The sequence below is a fragment of the Hippoglossus hippoglossus genome, chromosome 14, assembly GCF_009819705.1.
Source record: "Hippoglossus hippoglossus isolate fHipHip1 chromosome 14, fHipHip1.pri, whole genome shotgun sequence".
Lineage (NCBI taxonomy): Eukaryota > Metazoa > Chordata > Actinopteri > Pleuronectiformes > Pleuronectidae > Hippoglossus > Hippoglossus hippoglossus.
Genome location: NC_047164.1, coordinates 13,994,680 through 14,013,948, shown reverse-complemented (window position 1 = coordinate 14,013,948; position 19,269 = coordinate 13,994,680). Strand labels below are relative to the sequence as shown.

General features: G+C 41.4%; 1 protein-coding gene across 2 annotated transcripts in view; it reads right to left on the bottom strand.

The window, feature by feature from the left end:
- Positions 1-18,759, bottom strand: part of LOC117773914 (serine/threonine-protein kinase PAK 3) — a 28,404-nt gene extending 9,645 nt beyond the window's left edge. Inside the window, exons 1-5 of one of the 2 annotated variants that reach the window (XM_034605753.1) lie at positions 18,558-18,759; positions 2,618-2,811; positions 2,435-2,535; positions 1,055-1,208; positions 908-945 (exon numbers count right to left, since the gene is read on the bottom strand). In XM_034605753.1, the coding sequence (XP_034461644.1) occupies positions 908-945; positions 1,055-1,208; positions 2,435-2,535; positions 2,618-2,789 (465 nt within the window). In that variant the 5' untranslated portion in view covers positions 2,790-2,811; positions 18,558-18,759. The remainder of the gene's footprint in view (positions 1-907; positions 946-1,054; positions 1,209-2,434; positions 2,536-2,617; positions 2,812-18,557) is intronic. The other variant, XM_034605754.1, reaches the window with a different exon arrangement.
- Between the last annotated feature and the right edge of the window lie 510 nt (positions 18,760-19,269).

Genomic DNA, 19,269 nt, shown 5'->3' with positions numbered 1-19,269 from the left:
ATCTCACTGAACAGACTTGGATTTCCACTTCTTCACCCGGCTGAGCGTGCGCCGGCCGAGGCATTGAAAGCATAGATTACTCTGGTCAAAGCCAGGAATGAGGTCAACACAGTGGGAGTCCCTTCTAGATGCAGTTGAGCCTCCAGTGAAGCCTGTCTATGGGCATTTCAAAATCTGGTTAAGTGGATTGGAAAAACAAACAATGAGCCACGGCAAGCTCCCGCGGAAGTCACCGTCTCCGTGCACGAGCTGCAAAACTGATTGGCGTGTGTGCAAGAGTGAGGGCACTGCGGTGCGTAGTCGGAGCGGTGCGGCTCCGGAGGGGAACACAAACATTTTTGCCAATTAGAGGGAGAAGTCTGTGTGAAATTAATGTGCTCAAAGGGGCACAGTCTATCCCCGAAATTCCCAGACAGAGTTGGCGAGAGTTAAGTGAGAGAGATTTACTGAGGTGCAGTCGGGGCGGTGTAATTGCTCTGAGGATTAAGATGATGATATAAAGCCACATAATGCTGTAACTTACCTGTTAAATTATTACACTGTTGTATAAATCATGAAGAAATAAAATACCCTCCATACTATGAGATTTTTCAAAAGGAATGAATTAAAGCAGAGATGGTGAATGGTTTAGAACCAGAGACTGGATTGATTTCTAATTGTAAAGTTTTTTCTACTGTAATAACCAGACACTCTAGAGAGGACAAGATCTGCAGTGCAGAGATAAAAACACTCATAAAACAGGCCGAGGAGCCGCCTCCAACAAAGAGCGGCATTCTTAATTAACAACATCACAATTTTTTTTTTTAAATCAAGCATTAAATAGTAATTTTGTCGTATTAACAGGCGAATACTTTGTCAAACTAAGCAACACTAACCAAAGTAAGTTTAGGTTAAAAACACAACTCACCAGAGTGTTTGCGGCTATGTACCCCTGTGCCGACTTGTCTGTAACAAGAGAGAAAACATCATTGTAGATGGCAAACTAAAAAAATCCTTCACATGTGTGTTTTGAACCTTTTTGTGTTATGGTTATCAGCGCTTTGGTTTTGCTTACCTCCGGAGGTGAAGCTCATGTATTTCTGGTTGTTGACGGTCTCTTTGGAGTCGTAGAACTTCAGGACGTCCAGCACGGCCTGTGGATTCTTCTTCTGCTCCAGCTTGGTGATGTTCGAGGTCTGTAGGAGCCGCGCCCACTGCTCCGGGATACCCTGTGCAAACAGACGGAGATCAAATGTTTAAAGGTTTAAGTTACAAAATGAAAGTTTTGTCCTTTATTGTTACACCTGAGGATTTTATCCCACTGTGTTGAAAAGCAAGTCCACTGTTCTGCAGAAGCAGTGGTGTTTAGAGAGATGCTACTTTGAGTGGGATCAAGGAGCAAACAGTAATTTACAGTTTCTTCCCAGTAAACCACAGGACTGGTTTAACCAGAGCGGTCTGGTTAAAGACTGTGTTGATAGGGCTCTATTTGTGAAACAGGAAGTGATACCATGAACTGAGGGTTGTTCATTTGGAAGTCAAATCCATTGGAATCCATATTAGTCCTTAGTGTAAAGTTGGATTAAAGGACAAATTAAGAAGACAAGACTTTACTGCTTTAATACCAGAGAAGTCCTGGTTTTGTAAAACCATGTCAGATTTTTCTTTTTTCTTTTTTTATTGCCAAATTAAATTAGCTGTTCATGAATAATTGAGTAGGTTTCCATTGTTTAATCTGACATTATCATTACAATCTCCTGAGGGAAACTGACTACCATAAACAAAGTGTGGAAAAGAATATCATGAACACTTACAGTATAATACACCTGCAATAAAATCCCCCTCAGAACCGAATTTAAAGTAAAACTCTCCTTTCAATATATACGATGTGTAATACAATATCGCTGAGTGGGGCCTGAGATTAAAACCTTTAAAAGTTACAAATCTTTGCAGTGAACTGTGTGAAACAGATGCTGATGTTGATTTATTTCTTCCTAATATGCTGCAGTAAACCTGGTTAGAGTAGCTGGTGGTTGGGGGAGGTACAAAACATAAAAGCAACGTAAAAACATTGGAACAGGTCTGTTAATTCACTAAATTTGATGAAAACAATATCAAACTGAGAAAATATAAGAATAAGGAAATACTGTGTTATGGAATTGCTTATCCAGGCTTTTGCTGGAATAAAACACCAACTGCAAACTGCAACTAAAATGTTATTCACCGAGAAACACTAAAGGATTTCAATTCAGATTTCACCTGATAGCGGTGATAGCATGATGTTCATTCAAGTGACTTTAATACCAACGTTAGGTGAGGGGAAACACATCAGTGGACTCCATCACTTCAGGGAGTTGTTATTTTAGAATGTGTGCCTGGATCTCTGCCATGGGAGGAGGATTTTAGAATCACTTGCTGTTTATACGTCTGCTCGTCAGGTGAGAGAGATACTCACTGTGAATTCTCCCGTTACAGCATCAAAGCCGACATGAATGGTGTGTTCAAAGTCCGAGGGGAGGGATATCTCAGGACGCTCCTTCTCCTTCTTCTTGTTTGCTGCAGGAGAAGAACAAAAACCTGATTACAGGCTGATTTATTTTGATTTTTTTATGTTTAGAGCCAGAGAGGGGATACTCACTCTTGTCTCCCCCGGGGAAGATGGAGCGCAGGCGGACCTTCTTGTTTTTCTCTTCAGGAGCCATTGGAAGCGGTTTAGAGGCGTGATTCAACAATGAAGAGTCTCGGGAACTACTGTTCATTCTCAAGGGGGGGGCTGGTGGTTTCTCTTCAATATCAACACTATCAGACATCTTTAGTGGCACTCACAATGTCCTGTGAGGGAGGAAGAGAGAGATGGAGGAGTTAGAGTTAGTGGAGTCTGATCATAGATCAGTAAGGAAGTCAACAGGTGAGGAACGGTTTAAAAATTCCTTTCAGTGGACCAAACACAACCAACTAAAATTGTGACAAGAGCTTAGCCCAGGTAAGTGTTCAAGATACGATAATATCAAGGGGCAAAGAGAGAAATACACGTTGTTGTTTTTATACATGATTACCTCCTGTTTTGTTTGTTGGTTGTTTTATAAGCTAGATATATAAGCAAAAACTACTTGATGTATTACCACGAAACTTGATGGATGGATGTGGTATGTGTCAGGAAAGAACCCATTAAACTTTGTTGTGGATCCAGATCAGGGGGTGGATTTTTTGGGGCTTTCTTTAACATTGTGAGATAGGGCGGGTTTCAACATCTTCTTTGATTTCTCAGAAATCAGGTATATTTAGACTGGACTGATACTTATGAGCGAAAGTAATTTGGTGTAAATTTAAATCCACTTTAAAATCCACATTGAGGAAATTGAAATGTGGTTTCATAAGGAGACTGTTAGGCCTTGGCGGAAGTATGCACTCTACTGCCTACCATTCTAGTTTTAAAATGTTTTATTAACAAGGTCCGATGCAAGCTCTATAACTATCAGATAATCTATAAAATGTTAGAAAGCCCAGTGTAATGTTTTCAAATTCAAAATCAAAACAGTCCAAAACACAAAGATATATAGGGTGAAATAATAGATAATTGAAGGGAGAACCGATAGATCTATTGTTGTTGTTTTTTTTACTAAACGTCTGGTATTTGATTGAAGTGTGACATTTTGGCCACAGACAAGTGGTTAACACATGGGGCGAATATCTTTTCTCTGTGGCTGGTTTCTAAAGCAGTAGCACTGGAGTGAGGTGGAGGTCATATTCAGACAGATATAACACTTCCCGAAAATTCCTAGTAACAGTTTCAAAGCTTTGGCCTGTTTTTGCATTGTAGCATTGAGCAAACCTGCAACAGCAACACTATCCGCAGGTCTGAGATGTGTATTTTTGTTTATAGCACAAGAAATGTAGATATGTGTTTTAGGTTTAGAAGAAAACACCTAACCCTGAAATGACGATTATGATTCAAAAGAATCTATCTAGTGTTTCCCTTGTTAATTGAATGGAGGCGGTATAGAGCAGAAGTGGGGTCCGATGTCCAGTGGGACTGTTGAGCTGCAAAAAAACAGTAACCAGGAGTTGATTCTAAAAGAAACTGGCAAGAGTAAATATTCCCATCACTCATCCTCTCGTCTTCTATCTCCCTGTCCCACCAACATCTTAGGACTCCTTCCCTGCCTCACCCCGAGGCCGAGCCCATCATGTGATGTGCAGCACGACCGTCCCAGAAAGCGGGCCATCCCGGCCGCCCCCTTTAGTGCAGACCTACATTAGCAAACAAAGAGCCTTCCTCAGCTCTTACACGGTGCGCACTGCCTCTGACAAATTACACATGTGCCTTCACAGAGGCCCTTACAATTTTACATAACCATCGCAGCATGCACAAGACCAACTCTGGTTGGTTACACCCTACTCTTTGTTAGTCAACCAAAGGAACTGGTTTTGAAAGATGGAATTTGATTATAGCAGAAAGATGTAACTTGACGCCATGATTAAATCGGATGTGTCGACAGCAACAGCATTATTACACAAGACGTCTGGGCTTTCCCCTCAGCTTCCTCAAATCTTAATATATACACTTTTCCTCTTTATTTCTCAGTAATGTGACACTTCCTCATGAACCTGAGTGACCTGAGCAAACAGAACGGGTACTAAGAGTGTCTCAGAAGGAGTTATTCGTCTTTACAACTCTGCAGCGGCTTTATGGCTGTAAATCTCGATGCAGGAGAAGCAAAAAATATGTGCTGACACAAAATAACATAAATATTAACAGGACTGGTAGATATTTTGATTACCACCTTTAACTTAAATTCAGTTTTTTCTTATCTCCTCAGCGACGCCAGATTGGGAAATGTTGAAGTATCGTACCAAAGGCTTATTTTGGGGAAATGATCGAAGTCATATATAAAAAATCTTTATAAATGAGCAGTACTTTAATATTGACAAACAAGTATTTGACATCGCACATGAAACTAGCCTCCAGAAGAAAAAAAAAACATATTTAAAGCTTCACCTCTGAATCACCGCCTGTCTCCTACATCAATAGCTAATTATGATTGGCTGGAAAGAAAAGAGATACATATGGTCCATATTCACGTTCATCCTCAGCACAAGCACGTGCACACACAGACCTAGATCTATACGATACTGATAATAATAACTTTAATATTGTCACTAAATGCTGAATTCTTCGTACATTGTGGGAATTCTAGCATTATGGATCGTACATCAGGTTATCGTATATATAGGATAATTATCGTACATCTGGCAATGCTGTATCTACTATAAATACAAGTTTATGTGCACATCAAACTTGACCACGTCGATTTCGTCTCCAGAACAACTGAGCAGTGTCTCTTCTAATCACAATCTAACAGTTTTTCTTCCCATCAAATACAAATTAAAATGTGTCAACAGGCTGTTTTTATGTTATATTCATATGAACCAAACGACAAAATACTTGACAATTCTTATTATGTGGAAAAAGTCATGAAGCTCAAACATTGGCCTGAGATTTAAAAAAAAAGATGATCAACATAATCTTGATGTTTCTTATTAATTGGACTGTTTTTGATCCCTTCTGCTCTCATATAATGAGAATAAGAAAAAATTATTTTCTCTTAGCTGGAGTATTCAACACTGAGGTCTTTTAAACGAGATTAACTATTCAAAATAACCGCAGGATGTTATCTGTTATTCAGCAGCCCGAACGATGACGTACCTTCAGTATCAGATTTTCATTTCTTATCTAAATCAAGATGCAGCACATTGTGGAAATAAGTTATACACTGACAAAGCCAGCGAGTGGCATCAACAGTGAAGTGTGTACCTTAATGAAAAACTCTCGATATAAAAAACACCCCCTCCTCGTGTTTAAATTAAGATCAAATCATTTGTAGCCACGGGGAAACAACTGAATTAACCCGTCTCAAAACAGATTTATGAAAAGGTGACTTACTCCAGATTGGTTCACGATACTCATAAATAAAAGTAACTGTATATGTAAATCCATCTTAGCTGGAGGGGCACCACACTATTTTTGTAGAGCTACCACACAGCTACAGAGTCACACTTTACGGTCATAATGTGCTAATACATTTTTCAGATTGTTTTCCTGGTGTATTTCCAGGGTCTTATGGGATATACTGGTGGTGCCGGTGTTAGTCCAGACATCTGCAGCGAACAGGTTCTCTGACGCTGGAGGTTAGGCGTGTCAGTGACAACCAAACCTGGAGGAACTCTGCTGTTTACAAAGGAGTGTCACAGTGTTGACATGCGACAGCAACTGGGAGTTGCTGACAACATCACTATCATGACACCTGAGGGTGGAAAAAACAGAAGCTGTGGCGGTAACATGGAAGACATGGAGATTAGTCTCATCCTGCACCACCTAGATGCAGGAGGAAGTGCTGTGTGGAACTGACCAGGGTTGAGCTGTCTGCTTTCACCATGCTGGTACACAATGGCTTAAAATAGCTTTATATAGGTTCACTTGAATCATCAGTTGTGGATTGAGGTTAATTTATCAGCAAAATAACACTGAAAGAAAACTGAACCGTTTATGCTGATTCGTGCTGCAAAAAGAGATACGTCCATTTCAATCGATGTAACCATCACTGCCCACAAACTTCCATACATCCTCTACATTGGCACGGTTGTTAAGCAATACATCAGCTTGAGGACAGCACAGGGTTTCTAACCACGACAAACATGGCGATGGCTGTTTGTCCCTTTGCCCATGCAAAGTATCCTCATATAGATGCCTCTCATTTCTTTCCAACACCTGAAGTCTCTCTTCAATAAAGTTACGCCAATGTTGAAATCTCTTCCACATGTCCTATGGTCGTCTGGGTTGAACTATTGGCTACACTGCCCCCCTGCATAAATGAGCCTTTGTTGACGCGCCTCTACTTCCTCTTACTATCCAGAAATGAAGCCAAAATACCCCAAAATAAACGCTGCCATCTTGTGCCGATGACGTCATGTGGAGCAGAGTCTCCACAGAAGCGACCGGGAGAAACAGTCAATCAAAAGTCAGTCTCAAACATGAACACTTGAACATACATCAGTGTGACAAGAACAAGTCTATCCACTAACATGAAGGAGGCGGGGTTCATGACCTATACTGCAGCCAGCCACCAGGGGGCAATTGAGGCGCTTTGGCTTCACTTTTGGGGAGCTGTCATGTTTTCCATCTACACTATGATATAAGGTAGCTCACAGTAAATCATATCTTGAAAACAATGTGAACTCTGCCACAGTTTTTTATCTTAAACAATAAAAACTTTATTCATATCCCCAGAAATCCTTAAGTGAGGGAAAGACAATTACTGTAATTGTTTCGGCTTAATGCTCGGCTGCATTAAAAAGCATTCAATATTCAATCCTTTATATACATGCATGTATCCACATTGCCTTGAGTTCATTATAAAGACACATGCAAGTGATTCTGTCCTGTTGAGACTGATGCAGCTGTGACTGATGCCTCTGTTAATCCATTAGCGTAATCGTGTGAACACATTGAACTCGGTTTGTCCCACAGCTTTCATAGTTATACACAAAAGTGGATTCAGCAACATGTTCAAATGGCACAAGAAAGACCTGACAAGAGTAACTGGGATATCATCAATCAGGTCTCTATCTATCCAGCAAGTACAGTGGGAAAGAAAAAAATCAGTGGCTTCAGCATCAAATGATGACGAGGTTGCAGGAGGTTAAGACTCCTTTGAATATGAAATTGATATTTTCGTGAGGTTTCTAGGTAGTTTCACACTGTACTTCGTGGCTTCTTGTGTCCTCCTTTGGACCAGGCAACACGGAACACTTTACATAAAACAGTAAAGGTAGCGCATTGCTCATAAATATGATAATTTCAGCGAACAACTGCCATTGGAGAACAGTGGGGCTGAAGGATGGAGCTGAAAAACTCCTCAAAGTCTGTGGTGATCAAGCAACAGTGAGAATCTGAGCCACCCGCGGCAACAGAAAACCACAGAAAACCACAAAGAATCTCATAATTTGATGTATTACAGATTTTAAATGAAACAAATCCTTCACTCTGGAGCTGACTACTCTATCGTGTGGCTATTTGGCTTATCACCTGACAGCCTGCGAGCCGCTAGACAGCGGAGGATGGCAGATTCATGGAGGCCCAGACATTTCAGATTCTTCACTCACATAAAACACTGACCTATTTACTGTGCAGACTGACAGGCAGGCCAGCAGTCAGTCAGCGAGTGCACTGTCCCTGAAACAAGCAGCTCCTCTTTCTGAAACACACATAGGCCAGTCTCTCGACATCATAAATCAACGCTACGCTTGCTGTTTGCCTGATACTGAGGATAGTCTTACATGAGGCTCAACTATCCCAGCAGGAAAAAAAGAGACCAGTCATTCATGAGTTGTTGATTTGTTTTTTCGAAATGTAAACCAGATGTGACACTGATCCACGAGATGCTAATTTGTCAGATCTTACAGCTTCAAACTTCCTTCTGCTTCTGCATGCTTTGGTAGGAGCTGGCGCGCCGACAACAGCATAAAAACCTTCAAGTGTCTCAAAAAAAAAATAATTGAGCCACCACACCAGCTCAACTCATATATTACTGGGGATGTTTTCCTATTTCTGTCCCATAAAATATTAATATATCCATGAAGAGCAGGCATTTTCACTCTCTTTCAAACATTAATGCTGAATTTGAATGTCTAACACAGGAAGAGACTCTAATCTTGAGCCCATGGCGGCTCAGTAATGGCCCCCGCAGCGGGGGGAGGGCTCCATAAGCCTGGCTCTTCATGCCCCTGATTAGGACACACTCACTGTTTGACTTGGCTTTAGCTTTGGCTGTGCTTCTTTGAAGGATGCTGATTACTTGGATGGGATGGACAGCTAGAGGACATTCAAAGGATAAGGAGGAAGGAGGGGGGGGGGGTACTCCAAAACCACAGTTTACCATTGTTATCTTATTTATTTTGGTTTTAATGGCCACTGCAGTGTGTATTTTTAAAAAGCTGCGGCAGAACGGCGATGCCAGTTTACTTGAAAAAACAAAATATAAAAAACAAACACACACACACACACACACACACACACACACACACACACACACACACACACACACACACACACACACACACACACACACACACACACACCAAAACCAAGAAAACCTTAAAAGCACAACAAAAACACAGACACTTCACCCAGATGTTAGAGCCCTGACGGCTGACGACACACGGATGTCAACATGTTACTGCACAAACACTCCTCTCTCACATGGCTGGCCTGTCAAGGTCAGAATATAAAAACACACAGCGCCACAGTGTAGATGCCATGCGGACGCCATCCCCCTTTAATTTCAAATGGAGGGAGAGAGAGAGAGGGAGGAGGAGGAGTGGTGTTCAATTCTGTTAAAAAGGGCTTTGAGAGGAACATGAGCAGAATTTATGGTCACAAGATCAAAACCTCATGTGGCCAAACAGGCCACAGCTTCCTCGAGGAAACAACCTGATCTCCTTCAAGTTTTTTTGGGGTCGTTTTTGTTTATGTAACTTTTCGAATTCAACATAGGACAATGGCGTCTTTTTTTATGTTATTATATTGACATTTTTCTCATTATGAGCGCACTCCTGCATTACTGCAGTTTATGTCCAGTCATTAACCTTGACTTATACATGACCATAAACAAGCTTTTTCTCTTTCTTGCCAAGAGTTGACATTATACGGTCTGTACGTTATGCTTATAAACACCTTTAAAACTCACTTATTAACACATTATATATAGTTACACCTGTAACATGATATTTTTACACTTACATTTTGCACTGTTTAAAGTAAACATAAAATACGTCAGCATTAGAAATCTATGTGACTTCATCTGTGAACTAGAGCTCATATCTCCACCAAGGACCAACAGTCCCCTTATGAAACCACCATGAATTATTCTCTGAGAAATCAAGGATAATGTTGAATGAAACCGAATCTCACAATGTAAAAGAAAAGGAAAATAATTCCTCAATCGCTGCCTGATCCAGATCTGCACCAGAATGAAATGAGTTCTTCCTTAGGTCATGTCCCAACTCTCCACAAGATTTCATGGAAGTAGGTGGAGTAGTTCTGCGTAATCCTGACAACTGACAAACGTGTTATACGTTGTGAGAGCATGAATTGAACCCGAACTTTCCAAAACATCTAAATATGATGAGACTGTGACTGAGAGTGTAAAAAAAAAAGTTCTGCCCTAACAGCTTTTGTCAGTTACAGAGGCTCCACCTTCTTTAGTCTGGTTTGTTCCCCCTCCTGTAAGACTCAGTTACTCTGCTTTGCATACAGCTGCCAACGTTTGGTTCATAACAGGGACAAGTCCTCATTAGTTTTCTGAGAACATGTGGCAGGTGAGACAGTTCATCATCAAGTTCCATGTTGTTGGGTGCAGAAGAAGCTGTTTTAAATTTCAGGATGAAAACTAGAAAACGTTCCTTCAAACAATTTTGCAACAGTTGTGAATAAACAGGGTTAAAATTGATATATAAACCCAATGCGATATTGATGGCACTTAGAACTGAGTTTCATTACACATTCATAAAGTATTGACTCAGTTGTTGTCACCTTTCATAAAACGCAGAATCACTTCTCCCCTCCATCATTTGCTAATTGCCTCACAGCGGTGAAAATCATGAGTTTCATTACTGAACAAAAATATTCTGAGTCAATTTGTTTTTTTTCTTCCAAACTTCTATTTTTAGCAGATACACATGCCTTGGGGGGGGGGGGGGGGACGCCAGGGAAAAACGTTGAACATGAACATCTTTTAATCGTGTTGGTAGAAAGGGTTTATACCCGTTCATAATATGCCAACTAGAGCATGATTACACAATATCAAAGGCAAACCTAAATGGATGCAATAGTTGCTCTTCCATGTTAAATGCCCATCACACTGACCCATTGGATTCCTCAGAGAGCTGAACTCTCGCCTCCCGTGTTGTATGTTTTTCAAAAGACAGAAACCTGAGAGCAAACACGCAAATGTAGTCAAATTCATAAACATAATCAGTAACCACTGATCTATTATTAGCCACCACACGGATGTTTGTGTCTGATGTTGTTTCGCTTCAGTCACTTGCTTTTCTGGATTTTCTACCAGAACTCAATAAGCCAGTGGTATTAGAGCTTATGGAGACAAACTGTGAAACTTTTTACACCTTATTAGCTTATTACATCTGTACCTTAAACATTGAATTTATGTATTTCAATTACATATTACATTTCCATGTAAATTTATTAGGCCTACATTAAGTTCCATTCTTTATTCAGTCAAATTACTCTCAAGTTATTTGATATATTCACACGCAGCATGACAGAAAACACTGCATTAAATATAACATTGAACGTATGTTACATGGAAGTTGAAATACGTAAATTCAATGTTTTTTAAATCATTATTTTTTATAATGCTGCATATTACTGCTCTTTTTCCTTGCAAATCACACAAAAATGACACGACAATGATGCTCAACCAGCAGTTACAAAGCTGGAAATTCATATCATAGGAAGATAAAAGAAAATAAACAAGTCCTTAAACTCTTGAGTTTTGATGTTGTTTTTCCTGTAATCTGCTTCTAAACCACACAAGGTGCTTTCCTGATACACTTCTTTTTTAATCTAAATTAGACGACTCCAATGCATCTTTTGTTTGGCTTTTGAAAACTCCACTCTGATCTCGTGCGATGCTAATCAGCAGCAACACTAATGAGATTGAAAAAGCACACAGTGATAAAAACCTGCCTTATCTTCTCTTCAGTTGATCGCACTAATTACTCTCTGGGAGTCAAAGGATTCAGTGGGTCTTGCCACCCAACAGCTCCCTGGTTGATTTACCTACTATTTAGTAACCTTCTGCTCACAGGGTGTGGGATAACAATCCTCATATTTAAAACAAAGCAGGGAAAAGGCAGGTTGGTCCACGCTCATATTCCCCACAGACCACAAATCCACCAGCACTCTTCTTTCTATCAGGCGTCATCCTTTCACACACTCCCCTGCCGCCGAGGCCTGAGAGCTCGCTATGTCATTTAATATCTAGTTCTGGTGAACCTGGCCCATGTGCTGCTCCCCTCATATCAGAAAAAACACTTTCCCCCTCATGTCTTAAAACCTAAAGCTGTCACATTAGTTTCACAATCTCAAAAATGACAGTTTGGTTAACAGCGTTTTTCCAAGGTAATTTAATTAGCTGTGTGTAGACTCCCTTTTGCTGGATGATGACATGTCAGCAGCAACGGTAAACAACATTAAATTTGAAGCAATAAATGGCACTGTAGAACAGTCACAGCTGACAAGAGGGCCGTGCACCTTGTTCTGACAGTTTGCTTTGAAAAGGCTTTAACGTGAAACAGTTTATTGCATCAGGGGAATTTGTGTGGAAAAGGACGACCAAGGAGTAGAGTACGTGCTTAAAATATGCAGCTCATTCTGTCAAATGGACGAAAGCTAGTTGTATTGTTGTATCGTAACATATCGTATCGTACCAAATGTACTGTATCAAGTGTATTGTTTTATATCGTATCATATTGTGTCATATTGAGTGTATCATATTATAGTTTATTCTGATTGGTATTTCCTGTCTGACAAAGCCCACGTTTGTTAGACTAGTACAAGCACATGGTCCATCTTGTGTTATTTGATATATTTTGGCATTGAGGTTCTACTTCTGCACTTGTCAATTTAATCTTGGGTGAAAAAATAAACACATGGATGCAGAAGTTTGTGATTTCTCTTGGCTCGGTCCAGTGGATATTGTCATAACTTAACAGCTCTGAACCTATTTTAACCTATAGATGGTCTTTTCTCGATGGTAGTGGAGGCTTCCAGGAAAACGATGGAAGATCAGCCTGAAGACAATAATGAATGATGCACCTACAGTATAGGCCACAGAGATGCCAAAAACCTTGAACCTCATGTCTTGCTTCCACCAAATAACCCCAGCTCTATGTCAGTGGCTGTATAAAGTGGAATAAATATACTGTAAATAATGAGCCATAGAATACATCAGTTTTCAAGATGACAAACTAGACACAGTAATGGTTTCCTGTGGTTGATGCGACACAGTCTCAGTTTTTTCTCGCTATTAGCATCTCTAGGTTTCCTTGATCTTGCATTGTCAGAGGACTTGCCAGCAATTAGACAGGCCCATTAGGTTTAGTTTCATACTATCAAAACAATGATCGAAAGCAACTTGAATTAACTTTTGAACCAAACTACACTTTCGCTGTTTACGGTAGTTTGCTTTTTTGCCTTGACCTTCTGCTACCATGTCCAGGAAAGACGTGAGCACCAAGCACAGGTGAGGCAGCATCTTGTATCGTATGCTCTCAAGGTACCAGCATTTTTTATTTTTGCATTAGTGTGGCATGGGTGGGTAATGTTTGAGAGCCAGCTGGAGGCAGAGAGGGGAGTGGATTCCCTCCTGCCACGCCAGCTGGTGCACGGAACTCTGAGTCGAGTTGAAAGGGTTAAAATGCACCCCTCGGAGGACAGGATGAGAAAACAGTATGGGGGGGGGGATTTGTTGCTCTAAAGCATTTGTGATTGTGAAAGCATAACTACGGAATTTAAAATGTGTAAAATACTTAATGTCTGAGGAAAACTTCATTTGTTTGCACATGTCACCCTGTATCTAAAAGGCCTGGCCCTCTGGTATGTTCTACAATTACACAGCACATTATAATATTAGATTTACTGTTCTCCCATAATTAAACCTGCCCAAGCATTTCATTATAATAACTTCTGCCCTGACAAGCTCATACAGCCTGGCTGCATTTTGACTTTGCATGGAAAGACGTTACCATGAGACAGATGAGACTGTGTCAACAAGTGAATCACAATATCAGCTGAGAAAAGACGCAGAATTGATCATAGTTACTTGGCTGTAAAGCAACAGTGTGTCAGCAGGACTTGGCGTTATTATTGGTGAGCATTCACTCTACCTAAAGTTACAAAACACAATGTGGTTAGGAAAACAGCTTCTCTATAAATATGAAACAAAACTGTGCCCGAGGTTTTCCTCAATTATCAAACTTTGTGTAAATGAAAATGTCAAATGACAAATAATAATCAAGGTTTGCTGCATTCCCATAATTGAAATTAAAGTTTCCCAAATAGTCTAATATCCTGTGGTATGACAGAGTACAGAGTATCACTTGAAGGGAAATATATTTTGATGATTAAGTTGTAATATTATGAGAAAAAAATCATAAACTCAAGAGAATAGATTCAAAATATTACAGTTAGAAAGTCATAATTTTAGGCTACATGTAATTTTAGAAGGGGGATATCACATCAGCCTCTTGCCTGCCTTAAAATGATGAATGTGGAGCATCTTGTAAAGTTATACTTTAGTATAAGTTTCACAAACAATGAAACACTTCTCTCTTATTTTTTAAGTATCAGGACATTGAAAACATTGTGATGAAAACTGAGTCTGTTCAGAAGAAAGAGCGACACTGACTTGGAGGATATTGCCTCTTTTGTGGAGGAGGAAATGTTTGTTGGTGGTCGACGATACAGTTATCGCTTGTTACATTACATCTGAGTTCTATTCAAAGGAGTTTCATGCTTTCAGGAAACAATGAGATTGGTTCACGATTTGGATCCAGAAGGAGTGAAACTGCCTATTTCCTAAGAAATTTAATTTTTATGACCATTTTCTCATTTAAAAAACACTTAATTCTGGTAATATTATGACTTGGTACTCAAATACGACTTTATTCTTGTAATATTACTACATTAGGCTTGAAATCTCTGAATTTATTTCCTTCAATGTGGCCCTTATACCTGTAGATAATGCTCCAGGAACATAAGGTACATTTCTAATCTCAGAAAATACAGCACAGCCACTAAAACAAGGTTAAAAATGTGAGCTTATAACACTTATAACAATTATTTTTTGGAGGATAAATTACATTGTAACCTTGTAACCCGCTCGTGCAGACTTTTCATTCTCTGGACACTCTTTCCACTTGATAGCCTCCAACGTGTTACCTCCTGCAGCCTGTTCATCTTCAATCAACTTCAAGTTCAGATGCCATTCTCTGCAACTCTCTGGAAACTCTTTACCCCCAGTGAAACGTGTTAATCTTTTAAACCCCCTGAACCCTTTTTCCTCCTCTGCCACATTTCATCCTTTCCTTTCCACAGTCTTGATCCATCTGGGATGTCTTCACCGTCATTGCATCACCTCAACGTAAAGTCTTTCACTTTTTGGGATCTTGAATCCCACCTCCGACTGTCCTGAGGCCTCAGAAACAGGACAGGTCACACAAGAACTATCTGTATTTGTAGTGCACACAATCATATGTCACACAAACACACACAGACAAGCAACCCTTTTCTAAGTAGCAGCAGACATCAAGTAGGGAGATTACGGAGGGAGCTGTGTCAATGTGTCAGTGTGTGAGTGTTTCCTCTGTCTCTCTCTCCCTCCCTGTCTCTCTCCATCCATCTCTCTCACTTATACTCTCCCTCCCCTTTCGGAGACAAAATGGCCAGATGGCTTCCAATCCTACATGCTAATCCACAACACACAGGCTGTAGCCCTGACACACCTACCGCAAGACTACCGCTAGGCTCTAGGCGGCCGTGCCCTTAAAACACACGCATGTACGCGCACGATCGCACGGCACGAGACCGCCACACATTTACAAACTGTCAACAGGAGTCCTCAACGATAACTCCACTCAACAATAGCAGCACAACTCAGCTGCACTAAGTCCTCAACAGATGGAGGCCTACTTGTGTGTGTGTGTGTGTGTGTGTGTGTGTGTGTGTGTGTGTGTGTGTGTGTGTGTGTGTGTGTGTGTGTGTGTGTGTGTGTGTGTGTGTTCTGTGTGTGCGTCCTACTATCATATTTCAGCCAGCCCAGCTAGCAGGCTACAGACTCAGATGAGGTCCTGTGTCTTTTGCTTTTGTTAGCTGAGGTGAGGTAAGAGAAGCTGTGTGTGTTGGGTTACACCGGCCAATGGAAAACATGGGGAAGCCCAAAGCGGCACACTAAAACACAATGGAAAAAGAAATGGTTTGCATTGTTTCGGGGGGACAAATTTGTCCTCTACGACCATGTTATATAAAGCTGCAGGACAATTTATGCTTAGATGTGGTGGCAAATTAGATATTAACTCTGGGCAGATGATCATATTATAAAAATAAATAAGGAAAATTAAACATCCACTACATTTATCCAAATGTGAAAGAGATAAGCAGGTCCAGGTATAATCTCCTCAGCAGAACCCTACTACGCCTTTCTGTCAAATCAAGCTAGAATAAAGTTGTACATTATTTAAGCAGAGCGAACAAGGAAAAGTCAAACCCTTGCATGCAAAACAGATACTATAAATGAGGATTCTTTATCTATTTTCTGTGGTCATTTATTAATAATCTTTCTTCTTGTCCCCCCCCCCCCCCTTCAGTCTTGCAAAGCTATTCTATCCAATGCCAGTAGTTAGCTGACATGATGTGATGAATAAAAATTAAAGTAACTGTAGTTCATTGTTCGTCCATCATCAGGTTCAGTTGTGGAAACATTTGCATCAAAGCTGAACCTGGATTTTGCCTGCAGAATTACATGTTTACACTGTAAACAGCACACTGAAAGGTGCAGTTTTACTTTTGCTTTGTAAGACCGGTGACATCATCCAATTTGGACCAACAACAGCTTCTGTCTGTGTTTTTCTCGTTGCTCGTATGAAAATTTCATGAGGTGCATGTAACCAATGCAGAGGCAACAGCCGATATGCAGGTTTGAATACATCGAACTGATGTTATGCACGTCCTGCACAAACCCATAAAGCTTTTAGCTGTGCATCTCAACGCTGGACCAGACGTGTGAGAATAAAGGTGTGATAAATGTGTCAAGAGTGTGGCATGTGGAGTGTAGCTTCTAAGGCCCCAGAGAGGAGACCAATTATCCAGCAGCAGTTTCACAGATCAGTTGAAAACAGCAGGACGTGTACAAGCCTCAAAAACACTTCCATTCTTCTGTAATGGTATATACAGCGTTTCTGTCTGATGGCATACTGCATTAGATGATTAGTGTAGGCCCGGTGTCTTTCCTGCCGAGACCAATGCTGAGTAATGTGCTGGACTAGCATAAATAAAAACGAAATTCTCAATGGTGTTTTAGTAAAAAACAACAATTTAGATCGACAAATTATGTTCAGGACAGGAGAGTAGTGTTGGCGCTGATGGTAGGGGACAGTTTATGTTTTAAGCCAAAAATATGTTTGTATTGTCTGGATATTGGTGAATGGAAGAGCATGTATCTGTATCAATAGACCAGGCCGGTGTTCAAAGAGAGTATAGCACCTTCCATATCCCATCCCCCAATTCCCCTCTACAACCATCTCGCCCTCCCTCCATCACTGACATGACTCCCTAACATCCCTCCTTCACACGAAAGCCAGACAACAGGTCTCCCATCAGGCCCTGCTCATCCTCACAGACCTGAGGATGACTGCGCTTCCTGGGAGAGGAACCTCTCTCAGCCCCTCCACGTCGGCTCTGACACCACAATCTAAAAAGGTGATGGGGGGGGGAGACACCCATCCAGCACCCTCTCCATCCTCCTCCACCACCGACGGCTGTGGAAGGAGCCGAGGCGGAATAGCTCAGCTTTCACAGGACCGGCCCCCACCCCCACTCCGATCCCAAATGAAGTCAGGTGACCAGATGTTGTATATCTCCCTGTCACCACAGACGCCATGAAACCGCTACACACATCCATGTTGGAGCTGGGAGACAGAGGCACGTCTCTGCTCTGTGCGTGAGATCGGTGTCATGCAGAAATGGAAATCAAAAGGCATTTCTTCATGGAACCCTCCCTAGAAAAACCTTAAATGTTAGAGATAACAAAAGAGCACCCATCAGCATATTAATCATCGATCACCCCCCCACCCCTCCCACCCCATGCACAGCATATAGAGCTCAAATCCCTCCGTCAGCCTCGGGTCTACAGACCCAAAATAGCATTGCTTCATTTTTTTGTGCCAGTGATGCCACTGCAGCTGCTGCATTTCTCCAGGACTGACACACACTCTCTCACACACACACACACACACACACACACACACACACACACACACACGCACACACGCACACATACACACACACACACACACACACACAAACACACAAGGCCTGTACAAATGCCACCATTGATTATAACACCTCCCCATCAATAAAGATGCTATGTGTGAGGCACAAGGGAGAACATACAGAGATGATGTGATGCAGAGGGGGGTGAGAGGGGGGGGGGCTATATGGTAATACAAAACATGTCCAGCCCATCTGATGCAGGCATCCATTTCCATCTCGCCCTCACAGACAGGCTGCTGAGGAAACAGCTGCCTCCTTAGCAGGGCAGAATGCAGAATGGAAGAAGAAGGAAAAAAGGCTACAAAGCACCCCTACATACACAGCCTCCCCCACCTCCTCCTCCTCCTTCTCGTCCTCCTCCTCCTCCTTCTCCTCTTCTTCTTCCTCTCCTCCCTCATCTGCCTCCCCCCCTCCACATCCCCTATTACATACACAGAGAGGGAATTACCTGAAATATGTCTTCACATTCTCTTGCTCAGTGCTTCGCCTTTGGGCCCGGAGCTGCGGAGGGTTCATCGTCAGCGGCACTAGTGACAGTTTAAAGGCAGGATTGCCATTCTCTTGTCAGACCAGTTCCTGACCCTAAAAAGCAAAGCTTGCTCGGCAGGCTGGATGCTTCACTGGCTGCTCACTGTTCCCTAGTCCATGATGTCACCCACCCTGCTCTGCCCATTGGCTGAGAGGCTGAATATTAATGCAGGCAGCGGGTCTGGGGGAGGAGGCAGCCAACGGCCAGACAGGGTTGGTTTGCTGTTTGACAGAACAAACCTGCTGAGTGGGAAGAGAGGCGGGAGGGAGGCACCTCTTTCTGTGTTGGGATCTTTCGCAGAGGTCCATGCTGCTTTAGCTCTTAATACCTCAGGGATATTGGATAAACATTATCCAAAATTTGAAAATCTTACAAGGACAGGCTTTGCAAAAGTGAGTCTTTTATGACAAAGCTGCGTTTTTATGCACTACTTCCTCTAAAGCAGTTTTAGATTAGTCATGAATAGAACATCTATAAGAAAACAGTATGTAAGTATTATAAATAGTAAGAGTATAATATTCGAAAGATCAAATGTCCAGAGTACAAGAACAGAACACATTTTATCACATGTTAAAATGTGATTAGTTGTGACTAAATAATATTTAATAATAAAACTCAAACATATCGCAAA